The sequence below is a fragment of the Brassica napus genome, chromosome C4 (genome assembly GCF_020379485.1).
Source record: "Brassica napus cultivar Da-Ae chromosome C4, Da-Ae, whole genome shotgun sequence".
NCBI classification, from domain to species: Eukaryota; Viridiplantae; Streptophyta; class Magnoliopsida; order Brassicales; family Brassicaceae; genus Brassica; species Brassica napus.
In genome coordinates, this window is record NC_063447.1 from 22,573,580 (window position 1) to 22,588,282 (window position 14,703).

The 14,703-nt window shown below is 40.7% G+C and overlaps 1 protein-coding gene across 1 annotated transcript; it reads right to left on the reverse strand.

The window, feature by feature from the left end:
• Positions 1–11,395: 11,395 nt before the first annotated feature.
• Positions 11,396–12,383, reverse strand: LOC125585899. The gene is made up of 2 exons (XM_048755613.1): positions 11,700–12,383; positions 11,396–11,539 (listed from the first exon to the last, which is right to left on the reverse strand). Exons 1-2 carry the CDS (start codon positions 12,381–12,383, stop codon positions 11,396–11,398), a joined length of 828 nt encoding a protein of 275 aa, XP_048611570.1.
• Between the last annotated feature and the right edge of the window lie 2,320 nt (positions 12,384–14,703).

The window sequence follows — 14,703 nt, forward strand, 5'->3', positions numbered from 1 at the left end:
AGTGGAAGGGCAGAAAAGTTGGCTCCGAGATACTTTGGTCCCTATCAGGTGGAAAAGAGGATTGGGAAGGTAGCATACCGTCTAATCTTACCAGCTAACAGCCTCATTCATCCTGTGTTCCATGTTTCACAGCTGAAGCAGGCAGTGGAACCCCCACGTCAGAGGACATGAGATTACGCTGATCCTTTCTTCCTCACTTGAATGGAACACTGAGCCTGCAGATATCTTGAGCATTCGACAATCAACAGAGACCGGTCAACCTGAGGTGCTAGTGAAGTGGTCGGGGTTACCGGATTTTGAGTGTACATGGGAACCTGTGGAGAGGCTAGCTGAGCAATTTCCTCAGTTTCAGCTTGAGGACAAGCTGTGTCTTATGTGGGGGGGGGGGGGGTATTGATAAGTTAGCGGTACCGTTGGCTTACGTGCAGAGGAAGCAACGAACGAGGAAAGGAGTTAGAAGTGGCTAATGAAGAAGATAAGAGGAGTGGGAGAGACTCTGACTGAGAAGGAAGCTTAGCAGAGTCTATTATTGAATAAATGAAGTGATGTCGTTTTATTAAGTATTGCAGTATTTATATGTTTGAGTTGTAAACATTTGGGTTTATCAAATATACAACAAATAATCTTATCTTCTTAACCGATTTCTTCTCTCTCGAACCTCCCTTTTCTCTATTATCCCTAACCCCCTTTCTATCACAGATAAACCCTAGTTTATCAAACACTCAACTTCTTCTTCTTGCTCTTATGATCAATCTCTTGCTCGAAGTAACTATGAACCACTTGCTTGACGGAGACGTTACCAACCAAAACAGTACTCACAAGAGTCTTCCCGGTCTTAGGGCACGTGATGTTACCGGCAGAGAAACACTTCGTGATAGAGCTCCGATCATATGTGTGACCAGTTTCCAAAACCACTAGATCATTCATAATCTCTAGAGAAATTGGACAACGTAGATCATCAACTTTTAAGCCACGAATAATCACATACTCTTCTTCTTCTTCTTCTTCTTCTTCTTCTTCTTTCTTATCTTCGTCTTCATCAATACCTTCAAGTATCACACATCTGCAGTAGCATATGAATCCTATCAAGCTACTAAGAAGCTCGATTTCATTCTTGTCTTTCTTCTCTACTCTAATCTCTTCTCTTAAGAAACCAATCTCTTTGACACAATAGCTCCATGTTCGGACACCAATGTGATCAAGTACCCGGAGTACTTCATCTTGGTTCGGTTTAATTCTGTTCTCAAACAGATTAAAGATCCAATAGACTGAGTCTATGGCCCGTTTGTCATCCCGGTCAGGTCTTGCTTCGTATTTACGGGTTCGACAGATTAACAGATAGATTAGCTAGTTGACTTCTTCGGGTAAGTCAACGGATCCTACTGGAAAAGTATCAAGGCATGTGGATATGGATCGGGTCAAGACCTGGAAATGAGATGAGACTTGGTCGGAGTTTATCAACATATAAAGCTTAGCTCCTTCTCGTGTACAGTCTTGTAATAAAAACTTGAGTTTTCGGAAGATGACGTGTAACTCTGAGAGGCTTAAGATTGCTGAACGAGGAAAGGAGCGACATGCCGGTAGTTTTCTGACCCGGATTTCTTGGAAGATGACCATGAGATTGTGGATATGTCGGAAAGTTTCTTTGGCGTTTCCTTTGCTGGTGGAGAAGTGTTTTGATTTGAAGCTGAGAATCTTACCGGCGATTTCTAACAGTGAGTTGATGAGTGTGGTTATGGAGATAGATTCACATGGATGTACTGCTGGAAAAGTTAGAATCCGACGATCAGACATGGTTTGGTTTGTGTGTGTGGATGAGGATGATATTTTCAAGTGTTTTGAGGTTCTGTATATTTGGGTTGTGAAGATATATACACTTCGTTGGGGTTTTGATTTTTCAACTCTCTACATAATTGTGATACGTGTAGAGGTCTGATTAGTTGGTAAACTTTGGGGTCTGTAAGTTTGCCACGTGATATACCATGGCGATGATGTGTATGTGGGACCAATTTTTCATGAGTGTATGGATGGTAGGGAGCTGGGCATTGATGCTTGTTACTCGGTCAATACTTGCTATTTGACTTGTACTCAGCTTGAAAAAGCAAGTACTTGACTTTGTCAGCAAGTCCGAAAATCTTACTACTTGCAAGTACAAGTCAAGTATTAAATATTACGATTTTTTCTAATACTCGACCCGTTACTTGTTTTATTACTTGTTATTGGTTCTAAAAATATATATGACCAATTAAAATACTTGTTTTACTTCTGACATTGTAATAAAAATTAAAAATATTATTCTTAAGGTATTTTATATTATAAGTACTTATTTTGAATGGGTTATATACACACACTAAATCAAATTACTTGAATTAATTGAATAAAGTATCAAGTATATGGAAAAATAAAAGTATTTATTCCATGTTTAGTTGTGCTTATCAGTTTTGGTACATTTAATTTTAAAATTTTAAACCTAAATAAACAAGTATCAAGTATTACCAAGTAATTTGCAAGTATTAAAAATATAGTCAAGTACTTGATTACTAAGTACTTGATTGGATCAAGTGCAAGTACAAGCCCAAGCCAAAAATTCTAATACTCGCACAAGACAAATCAAGTAGCGAATAGGGCAAAAATACCAAGTACCCGGCTTGCGCCCAGGCCTTTGGATGGAGGTAACTGGCAATTTTGTATGACCTTTCTGATAGTTTTCCTCCTTCAATTATTATTTTTAGTTCTTGTCTGTAGTTTAGATAAACAGAACTTTGGGCTTCTCTCTCTTCTTTAGAGAGAGATATAATCTCTCTTACCCTTTTATCAAATACAAAATCCTTCAGAGGGGGAGAGATAAAGCCGATTCTTTTGTTTGTAATAAAGTTTCGATCGCTTAATCTATTTTGATTTCCGGTTGCGGATTTTCTCTTCGGTTAGCCGAATTTTGTTGTGTTTCAAGTCAAACTAAAGCTGTTCTTGAACTTCTAGCCTTACAAAATTCCCTCTTGCTAGATTCTTCTCCCTGGTTGGTTGGTGGAGACTTTAACGAGATCACTCACCCAGCAGAGCACTCTGCATCCACTGTCACTTCATTCACTCCCCACATCGTTGAGTTCAACACCTGTCTCAGTTAACTTGAAATCAGAGACCTGAGGTTCCATGGTCCGAGATTCACTTGGTCGAACAAGTGCCCTGAAAACCCCATTGCAAAGAAACTTGACCGAGCCTTGATCAACGATCACTGGCTTGACCTCTACCCCAACAGCCTAGCTAAATTCCTACCTCCTGAATTTACTGATCACTCACCCTGTTGCATTATCCTTGACAGCCCTCTCCCCCTAGCCGGAACCAAACCCTTCAAATTTTTCAACTACCTGACCTCTCATCCTGACTTCCTCTCCCTGGTGGCTGAGTTTTGGACTTGTACTGAAACTGAGATTCACACTCTTGCTTTGTTGAGTGCTAAACAGAAAGAGTTAAAGAGAGAGTTAAAGAGATTAAATAAAGAAAACTTCTCAGAGATTCAAAAAAGAGTGATTGAAACTAACAGTTTGTTTACCCATGCGCAGGTTTTATCTCTTCAACAACCAACATGTCCCAACTTTGCTGCAGAAAAAGAGCTGCGAGACAAATTGAACATGCTCAGAAGAGTGGAAGAAGAATATTTCAAACAACTATCTAGAATCAACTGGCTAAAGTGCGGAGATCTTAATACCAGCTACTTTCAGAAAGTAGCAAAGGCTAGGAAAGCTTACAATACGATCACCATCCTCATCGGTATGAATGGTTTTGAAGCCACTTCTCCAGAGGACATCGGCAACATCGCAGTATCTCATTTCCAAAGCATTCTTGGGCCTCCAACTCACAAAACATCACCAGTTTTGATTTCACAGGTTGCTGACATGATTCGCACGGACAGGTTCTCTATCTCTCCAGCACAGTCTGCTCAGCTTTCCTCGATTCCCTCTCCTGCAGACATAACAAAAACTATGTTCAGACTCAACCAGAATAAAAGTCCCGGTCCAGATGGTTTTACTTCGGGTTTCTACAAAGCATCTTGGGGAATCTTAGGGACAGAAGTAATCAATGCCATAATCGCTTTCTTTAACTCCTCTTCTCTCCCACAAGCCACAAACTCTACCATCCTAACCCTTTTACCTAAATTCCTTGGAGCTACAGTTATTAAAGATTATTAACCTATTTCATGCTGCAATACCCTCTACAAAGTCATCTCTAAACTCCTAGTGGGTCGCCTAAAACCACTTCTCCCCTCTATCATTCTACCTAACCAAACAGCTTTCATCAAAGGGCGACTACTAATGGAAAATTGCTTACTTGCGGCTGAGATAGTGTCTGGATATCATAATCAAAGAGGACAGCAGAAGCTCACCTTAAAGATTGATATAGCCAAGGGATTTGACTCAGTCAGATGGGACTTTCTCACTGCTTGCCTCCATGCGCTCAACCTTCCTGGCCTGTACATTCAGTGGCTCACTTCTTGCTACTCTACTCCATCCTTCTCTGTGGGCATCAACGGGAGACTCCATGGGTTCTTCAGTGGTACTAAGGGGCTGCGCCAAACGATCCCCTTTCACCATACCTGTTCGGAATTGTCATGAATATACTATCTCAAAAGCTAAATGAAGCAGTGCAGTCAGGCCGATTTGGTTATCATCCTAATTGCCAAAATTCAAGTCTCACCTACTTATGCTTTGCCGATGATATTCTCATATTTACTGGTGGTTCTTCTAACTCTGTCCAAGGAGTTCTCCAGGTCTTAGAAGAATTCAAAGCCTTCTCTGGACTAGCCATAAGTGTGGAGAAATCCTGCTTCTTTCCAAGTGGGTTAACTGAAGATGAGACGACTTCCATTGTTTCTACCACTGGCATCCCTGTTGGTTCCCTTCCCGTACGATACCTAGGCCTACCGCTTAACTCCAAGAAGCTCTCAATTGCCAATTGTGAACCACTCCAGCAACAGGTCAGATCCAAAATCAACTCATTGACATCAAAATATTTATCCTTTGCAGGCAGACAAGTGCTCATTTCTACAGTCATAGCTGGCATAACAAATTTCTGGTGTGGAGCTTTTGTCTTACCAAAAGAATGTATCCACGCAATAGATAAAATGTGCAACGCATTTCTCTGGAAAGGCACCCTTGAAGGTAGATATGTGGCTAGAGTTGCTTGGGACAAAGTCACCCAGCCGAAACGTTGTGGAGGCTTAGGTCTCAGAAACCTAGAGCTCTGGAACACAACTTGTACCGTCAAACTCTTATGGTTGCTCCTGTTCAGAACGGAATCAGTGTGGGTTGCTTGGATACACCAAAATGTTATAAAAGATGAAAGCATTTGGCAAATGAAACCGAAACAGTCCCATACCTGGCTATTCAAGCAGATCCTTGCGATCAGGCAAACTGCAATTCAATGGGCAATAATAGATCCAGGCAATGGCATTGATGTTAGCTTCTGGTTTTATCTGTGGACTAAGTATGGCCAGCTTATCAGCTTCATAGGCCCCCTAGGACCCCGACAAACAGGCATCCCTCTTTCCACTACGGTTGCTGAACTCTGGAGAAATGATTCTTGGACGTTTCAATCAGCTCGCTCCAACCGAATAGAGGAACTACTAACTCAATTGACAACGATCAACCTCTCAGACACACCAAGCTTCCCACAATTGATTGTCAATGGCAGACAACAGCGATCCTTCTCAAGTTCTCTCATCTACCAATCTCTACAGGAGCCTCTTCCCAATGTTCCTTGGTACCGCCTGATCTGGATCAAGAAAGGTATTCCAAAACACAAATCTCTGGCATGGCTGATGCTATTGAATCGATGCCCTACTCGGGATCGTCTCTTATCATGGAACCTTCAAACAGATCCGTCTTGCCTCCTTTGTAATCAAGTGAATGAAAGCAGAGACCATATCTACTTTACCTGCTCCTTCTCGAGTGATGTCTGGAACCATTTCTCTTCTTGATTTAACATTAACTCAGCATCAAGTTCATGGGATGACATTGCTCAATCTCTCCTGTCTCAATCTACCTCTGCGAATCACAAATACCTTTCCATTCTTACTTGGCAAGAATCACAAATACCTTTCCATTCTTACTTGGCAAGCGGTGATTTACAATATATGGTGGGAAAGGAACGAACGGCTTCACCGCGGGAACCACCGATCCTTGGATCAGATCATAGCAAAAACCACCACAATCATCAAGAACAGAATTTCCGCCATGCGTCCTGAGAACAACTCACTAGCCAGTGATCTGATGCAGTACTGGTTTCTCCATTTCCCGTGATACTTCGTCGTTAGTTTCGAGTCGCGTTTCAATCGGACTAGGGTTCCTTCTCATCTCGTCTCTCGTTTCCTTTCTTTAGTTAGTGATTGGGCCTTCATTTTCTAAAATGGGTCAGGGGTTCTTATTGGGTTTCTAAAGGGTTTATTTCTATTGTTGGTCTTGTAACCACTCTTGCCACAATATTTTAATTTAATGCACAAATCAGTTCAAAAAAAAAAAGATTCTGTTATTGCCTTTGTTTGATTTCAGTTAAATAAAAATTGATCTCGCCTTTCACTATGTTTCTCTATTCCAATCTCGTAAGCTGATGAGCAGACACCTTCTTCATCGATCACTTTAATCTCCATCGACGAGAATCAGTCTTTACTAATAGATTAGTCACAACTGGCAGTTAGGTAAAGCATCTCTAATCGATGGATGATTAAGTTTGATGGTTTCTTAAGTTGATTTGAAGCTAGGTTCAGAAGAGTCAGCGGCAAAGGATCAAGCTTGGATCTGACTTGAGTTTCTCCGTTGCAATTACGGTGATTAAAGCCTCTCTGTCTCAAGAGGTATCGGTTTAGGTGAAAGGTTTTATAGAGTACAAGATTAAGCAAACCCAATCTTGCTGTGGTCCAATCTTGCTGCACGTCGACAAAGCTCTTCGGTGGTTGTGTTGCTGTATCATGCATGATCGACACGTGTCCCGGGGACATGAAGTAATTGTTAATCCCATGTTGCCGCGTGTCCTGAGGAGATGAAGCAATTGTTGTTCGTGGAAGTAATCAACAATTTTTTTATTTTGGTTTTTTAATGTTTCCTTTAGGCATGGGCAAAATAACCGGAACCGAAGAACCGAACCGGAACCGAACCGGAACCGAAACGAAATACCCGAAACCAGAACCGGACCAATACCCTCAAATACCCGAACGGTTCTTATATTTTTATATCCGAAATAACCGAACCGAACCGGAACCGAACCGAGAACCGAACGGGTACCCGAATATATAAAAATATTAATTATATATACATATAACATCACTAAATATATATTTTTAATTTAAAATTCTATTAAAAGTATCTGAAAATAGTTGAGGATAACTAAATTATTATAAAGTATCCAAACTACCCGAAAGTATCCGAAACTATCCGGATAGTTTTATCCGAAATGTCCAAAGTAATCCGAAATATCCAAAATTTTTATGTAAATCATCCTAATTATTTAATATTTTACCCTAAATAACCGATATTTTATCCAAATTATCCGAATTATCCGAACTATCCGAACCCGAACCGGATCCAAATGAGAACCGAACTTTTTCCGGATATTTTCCGGTTTCTAAATTTACTATCCGAACCGAACCGAACCCGAAACTATCCGAACCGAACCGAACCGAAAATAGGTCAAGTACTAAATGGATCCTCTAGCCCCTATCCGAACTACCCGAAACCTGAAATACCCGAACCGAACCGAACCGATACCCGAAATGCCCAGGCCTAGTTTCCTTACTGGGCTTCGTGCTGTAAAATAGAAGCTTATGTATTCCAATCTTTCTTTGCCTTTTGAGCTATAATGAAATGAAAGATCAGTCGACAAAAGAAAAAAGATAAACAGAACTTTCAATTTTGATTGATCCAAGGACGAAAGTAGGAAACTTCGAGGATGTTATTATTGTATCACAACCTTAATCACACGAACTGGTATCACGTCGAGATTGATCACACAAGTATAACAATACCTCAATTCTTATTGCTTTAAAACTCACTCAAATCTAAAGCTCACAACACATTAAGTTATACCACACATACGTATTTCTTTATATAAAACTTTAATTATCCTAAACTCATTAGGACTATCACAAATATATATTTGCTAATCCTTATAGATAAACATAGCTCATTAGGATTAGGTAACTTGTATCTTAAGTTATTTCAAGCTTATCTCAACATTATCCCCCTTAAACTTGAAATCTTTTTTCTTCAAATCTTCCATCCCAATGAAACTTCTCATTTCTTGAAACTTGATTCTCCCTAGTGCTTTAGTCAAGATATCAGCCTTTTGTTTATCTCCCGAAACATGCTCCACTTCGATTTGATCCTTCTCCACACATTCTCTTATGAAGTGATATCGAGAATGTATGTGTTTACTTCTTCCATGGAAGACTGGGTTCTTGGTAAGAGCTATGGCTGATTGATTATCGATCCGTATAGTTACTTTCTCATTGGGACGTCCGGTGACTTCACTTAGCAACTCTTGTAACCATAAGGCTTGTCTTGCTGCTTCCTTTCCAGCCATGAACTCCGCTTCACACGATGATAATGCAACAACATCCTGTTTCTGTGAACACCAAGTAATCGGGCTTTCTCCAAGATAGAATATGTGGCCGGTTGTACTCTTACCATCATTAGGACAAGTGTTGTAGCTGCTGTCACTGTATCCAATAAGCCTTGGCACCTTCGAGGCTACTCGCTGAAACGTTAAACCGAAGCTTGCTGTTCCCTGTAAGTACCTTAAGCACTGCTTCATTGCGGCACCATGTGATGCTCTCGGGGAGTGCATATAACGGCTCAATACTCCGACGCTATAAGCCAAATCCGGTCGTGTGTGTAGTAGATACTGCAGACATCCAACGATTCTTCTAAAACTTGTAGCATCGATTTCTTCCTCCGTTTCTGATTTAGACAACTTCAGCCCCGCCTCCATTGGTGTTTGTACTGAATTGCATTGGCTCATTCCAGCTTCTTCTAAGATCTTGAGTGCATATCGAGCTTCATTTAAGGTGATACCTTCTTCATGTTGATGAACTTCAATTCCGAGGTAGTATGTTAACACGCCAAGATCGCTCATATCAAACTTTGATGCCATTCTCTTCTTAAACTCTTCAATAACTCTTCGGCTCGTTCCTGTCACGAACAGGTCATCTACGTAGACGGCAACTATAAGGAGATGTCCGTTTACCAGCTTCTTATATACCGATGGCACTTGTCAAATTGCAACTCGACAAGTATCCTGTTAAGCTTCGTATTCCAGGCTCTCGGCGCTTGTCGCAATCCATACAACGCTTTGTTTAGTCTATAGACTTTATTTTCTTGACCCTTCTTCTCAAAACTTTCAGGCTGCGATACGTACACAACTTCTTTCAGTTCGCCATGGAGAAACGCTGCTTTTACATCCAGATGATGTACTTCCCACCCATTGGCTGCTGCTAATTGATAAGAAGTCGTATTGTCTCTAATCGAGCTACTGGAGCGAAGACTTCGTCAAAGTCTACTCCATATTTCTGTACGTATCCTTTTGCTACGAGTCGAGCCTTGAACTTGTTAATTGTACCGTCTGCGTTTCGTTTAATCTTGAAAACCCACTTCAAACCAATTGGCTTAGCTCCATATGGCAAATCGACCAGCACCCAAGTATCGTTTTTGACAATGGATTCGATCTCATCCTCACAAGCTCTCGTCCACTTCTTTGACTTCTTTGCTTCTGCGAAGCTTAAAAGCTTGTCATTGAGGCACATCAAAAATCTCTCGCCTTCTTCTAACGCGAACAAGAGGTAGTCCTCTAGGTACTTTGGTTTGTTAGACACTCGCGTCGATCGTCGTAGAACCGGCTGTGAAGCTTCTTCTTCTTCGGATTCAACCTCCTCTGTTTCGAGGTCGTTGCTCTGTTTTTCTGCATCGTCTTCCTCGTGCTCTGGTCTGGTGCCTTCAAGCTTGTCGAGCTTATCTACGTTAGACTTCTCTTCACATCTCTCTTCAATCCCATGGTTCCCATATTCTCCAAGTGTCACAGTGAAACTCTCATCACTTTCATCTCGTTCAAGTTTGTTGCTGTTTTTATCCCAGTTCCAGCTCTTCGTTTCGTCGAACACGACGTCTCGACTCACGATCACTCTGCGACTTTCTGGATCAAACAAGCGATAAGCTTTTGATCCTGGTTCTGTTCCAAGATTCACCAACATCTTTGACCTATCATCTAGCTTCCTCAGCAGTGATTTCTCAACCTTTGCGTATCCGATGCATCCAAATACTCTAAGGTGATCGATGTTTGGCCTCTTCTCGTGATACAGTTCATATGGGGTTTTGTCTTTGAGTGCTCTTGTTGCGATCCGGTTCAAGAGATAGGTTGAATGTCGAGTTGCTTCTTCCCAGAAGTAATTCGGCATATTCATATGCTTTAGTATACTTCGAGTCATCTCCATCAAGGTCCTATTGCGTCTTTCTACCACGCCATTCTGCTGTGGGCTGTACGGAGCGGTGAGGTGTCTCTTTATTCCTGATAGCTCGCAGTAGCCATTAAACTCATTAGAAACAAACTCTCCCCCTCTGTCTGTTCTAAACGTTCGAATCTTCTTTCCTGTTTCTTGTTCTACTAGACTTTTGAATTTTTTGAATGTCTCAAAAGCTTGGCTCTTCTCCGACATCAAAGAGGTCCACATGTACCTTGAGTAGTCGTCAATGAGAACAAATACGTAGTGTTTTCCGGCTTGAGTTCTTGGTGTTATCGGGCCACAAAGATCTCCATGTATCAGCTGTAGTTCCTCGGTGGCTCGATAGTGTGTGGGTTGCGGAAATACGCGTCTCGTTTGCTTTCCCATTAGGCATGAATGACAGACCTCGCTTTCAACGTTCATACTTCGCATTCCTATCACAAGCTCCCGTTGCCCCATTGACCTCATTGTCTCATGGTTTACGTGACCCAACCTTGCGTGCCACTTGCTTGATTCACTTGCCATGGTTAGGTGCACTTTTGAGTCTTCCGTTTTACCCATACGTACTTTGTACAAGCGGTTTCTAGATCTCCTTGCCGTCACAAGAATTTTTCCTTTTGGATCATGCATAGTTAACTGCTCGCCACTCATATGAACATCACAACCTGCTTCGGTTGCTTGGCCTAAACCGATTATATTGCTCTTTAAAGCGGGAATATAATACACATATGTCATCTTCCTTGACTCTCCGTTCATGTCAATGAATGATATTGTTCCTTTGCCTCTGATATCAATGCGGGAATCATCTCCGAAGCGTACTTTTCCTGTGATTGCTTTGTTGAAGGAGGAAAAATATCGCTTATCTCCTGTCATGTGGTTACTTGCGCCGTTGTCGAGGTACCACATGTTTTCTCATGCATTCGTCTCGAACTTCTCCGGGACTACGTTCTTCTCATTCAAGAAAACCAGCTCGTGCATCATGAGCTCGTCTGCGTTCTGCGTCTCATCATTCTCGACTTTGTGTTTCTTGGAGCATGAGACGAAGATCCGGGCAGTCTGCAACAAAGTGTCCGGTTTTATCACACCGATAACATGTTATCCTTGAGTAGTCGAAGTTTCTTCCACGTCCTCTTCCTCTACCAAAGTAGCGTCCTCCTCGACCTCTACCTCTATAATCTCTGTTATAACCCCGACCTTGATAGCCACCAGAATTTGCCGATCCTCCATTGTCGCTTTGATTAGACTGATATTTTTGACTTTCGCTATTTGCATACATAAGTTTTCCTTTTTCTTCTTCTACTTCTGTTTCTTCAGATACACGTTCTTCATATGCTTTTAAACGCCCTATTATGTCTTCAAAACCTGTATTGTTTAGGTCTAGCACTTGTTCCAAAGAAGCCACGATTTGTATGTACTTCTTTCTTGGGAGACACTTAAGGAACTTTCGGACGAGTTTTGGTTCTTCAATATTGACTCCTAGCGCCGTAGATTTTGATGAAATCTCAGAGAGTTTTCCAGCAAAGTCATCAATCTTCTCGGAGTCTTTCATTTGCAACTGATCAAACTCAGCCATTAACGTTTGCAGTCGTGCCTCTCTTACTCTTTCTGCTCCCATATGTCTCAGTTTAATCGCATCCCACACTTTATAGGCTGTATCAAGATCTCCTACTTGAAGTATAAGAGCTTCTGGGATAGATTGGAACAACAAGGCCGTAGCCAAGTCATTTTTATCGCCATTTACAGATTCTGTCTCAATCACTTCCCAAACTTTGTGTACCTTCAACGTTATCTTCATTCTCATAGCCCATACCGTGTAGTTGCTCGAGGTGAGCATCGGACACTTAATGGACGAGGAACTTCCGCCTTCTTTCTTCATCGTCACCGGAATCACTTCTCCCATATCTTCTTCTGAAGCTCTGATACCACTTATTGTATCACAACCTTAATCACACGAACTCGTATCACGTCGAGATTGATCACACAAGTATAATAAGACCTCAATTCTTATTGCTTTAGAACTCACTCAAATCTAAAGCTCACAACACATTAAGTTATACCACACATTGGTATCTCCTTATATAAGACTCTAATTATCCTAAACTCATTAGGACTATCACAAATATATATTTCCTAATCCTTATAGATAAACATAGCTCATTAGGATTAGGTAACTTGTATCTTAAGTTATTTTAAGCTTATCTCAACAGTTATGAAAATTTGTCACAGATTTTTTCTAGAGATAATTGACAACCATTCCTCTATTTGGTTTTCAGTAAAGTAATATTTTTTAATTACAGGCTAAATTTATTAATTTTTCAGACAATTGTTTTTCTTGTCACAACCATTTTTTTTTTGTAACAATTGTTACGACCATTCTTGAATGACTACTTTTCAGCGGGGAATAGGCTTTGCTTCTTCCTAGCGATCGCTCATTTTTTTAGTTGGGAGTCATAGGTCGTGCATTTTTCTTATACATAATCTAATCTGTTCAGATAATAAATAATATATTGCTATTTATAGAGTGTGATTGATTATCAATTAGAATAACATGGTAGAAAAATATGGTGAAAATGAGAGGGATAAAAAATAATGAAGTTGGAGTAAACTTTTCATCTTATTAATTGTTGAGGTAAGATTTACTCTACTTTTACTGTTTTTTTCTCATTTTTTAAAGTAAATGAGACGGAATTATTTTTACCGATTGGTTGAAAATATAGTAAATTGGCTGAAATAATTATCCATCCACCTTAATTTACTCTAACTCTACGATACAGTCATACCCATAGATAGTGAAACATTTTTGGCCAAATGAGAGAATGCTAAACCACTTTAACATTGCTTTCTCTTTTTTTTTTTTTAAGATTTAAAATATCCAATATTCTAAAAATAAAATTCTGTAATAGTCAATTTTTTCAAAGTTGTTTTGGAGGGAGCCTCGGTACCTCGACTAAATTTAGTTAATGCGAATAATAATAAGAATATATGCCTTCGATGAATTTTTTTCTATTAGGATAAATATCGGTTTTATACACTAACTGGAAGAAAGATATTTTCATGGCTGGAAGAAAGATATTTTTCTGTCTTATTTTATTGATTTTTTTACAAAGAGACTTAAGGCCCCACACATGAACAATTACCAAACATATTACAATATTAAAGAGGTGTTGCAACATGTCGTGATCCCGGTACACATCCTGGACACAAATTTAGGTTCCACCGCTCTTGGTTCAAGCGCCTTTGAACTGTTGCCGATAATGAGGACTTCCGTCTTTGATTTTTACCGGAAACTGGCGTAACACCTCCAATCGCTAAGCTCTTATACACCCTAAAAAAAACTTTAGCACTCGCCGAGACTAAAAACCAGAGGGACCATGATTAGCCGAGAATTAAATCAGAGGAAGCTTGAGCCGAGATAATGGAAGATTCTATGCCAGGCCATTTGAAATGTCGACTTTACTGAACCTACTTCAAGGAGACCAAAGACATGAATACAAACTGTTATGTACGAGGCTTTGAGGCCACCGATCCTGTATCATTATCGAAGGAAAGGTCCTGTCCAGCAGAAGGGAGAAGAAGCACGTGTGACTGAGTCAGGAAATATCTAGAGCTGCACGTGAGAAGAGAGAAGGAATAAGACGAGTGAGAGGAAGAAGATCGTTAGCAACAACCATTGAGAAGAGCACATGGGATGTTTGGTGACATGTAGATTCCTTTTACTTACTATAAACGATAGGAGAGAATAAGAGTTTGTTATCGATAGTGAAGATCGATAATTGTGTGAGGAGAGAGAGTATTTTTTAGTAAAACTCTAAATATTGTATTGCTTGTTCTTGAAGGAATTACATTTGCAGTTCTTTATAAGTGCAAGCTTTACATACGATTCGTAAAAAACTTGGTATAAGAGCAAGACGAACCTGGACGTTTGCGATGGCACCGAAGAAGGCCGATGACAAGGCGGTTGAGCAGAACCAGTGCGACGATGAGCGATTCGTGGCAATGGAAGGGAAGCTGACCACGATGGAGGAACGTATGGAGGCGAAGATGACCGAGATGATGAGGATGTTGCCATGGGTTTTGAGAAGCTCGATCTGAGGAAGGAGGATCAGATCGGAGGGGAAGTCCAGCGAAAGGAAGGGCGTTACCATGGTACCACTGGGAGAGAAATCGAAACCTATTCGTCAGCTGGGAGCAGATGAAAGTTCGGGTTCTGGAGCAGTTCT

Excerpts from the sequence above, each read along its gene's own strand:
- LOC125585899 (XM_048755613.1), bottom strand. The coding sequence starts at position 12,383 with ATGGGAGAAGTGATTCCGGTGACGATGAAGAAAGAAGGCGGAAGTTCC. Across the intron at positions 11,540-11,699 it reads AAAGCGACAATGGAGGATCG|ACTGCCCGGATCTTCGTCTC; the intron begins GCAAATTCTGGT and ends ACTTTGTTGCAG.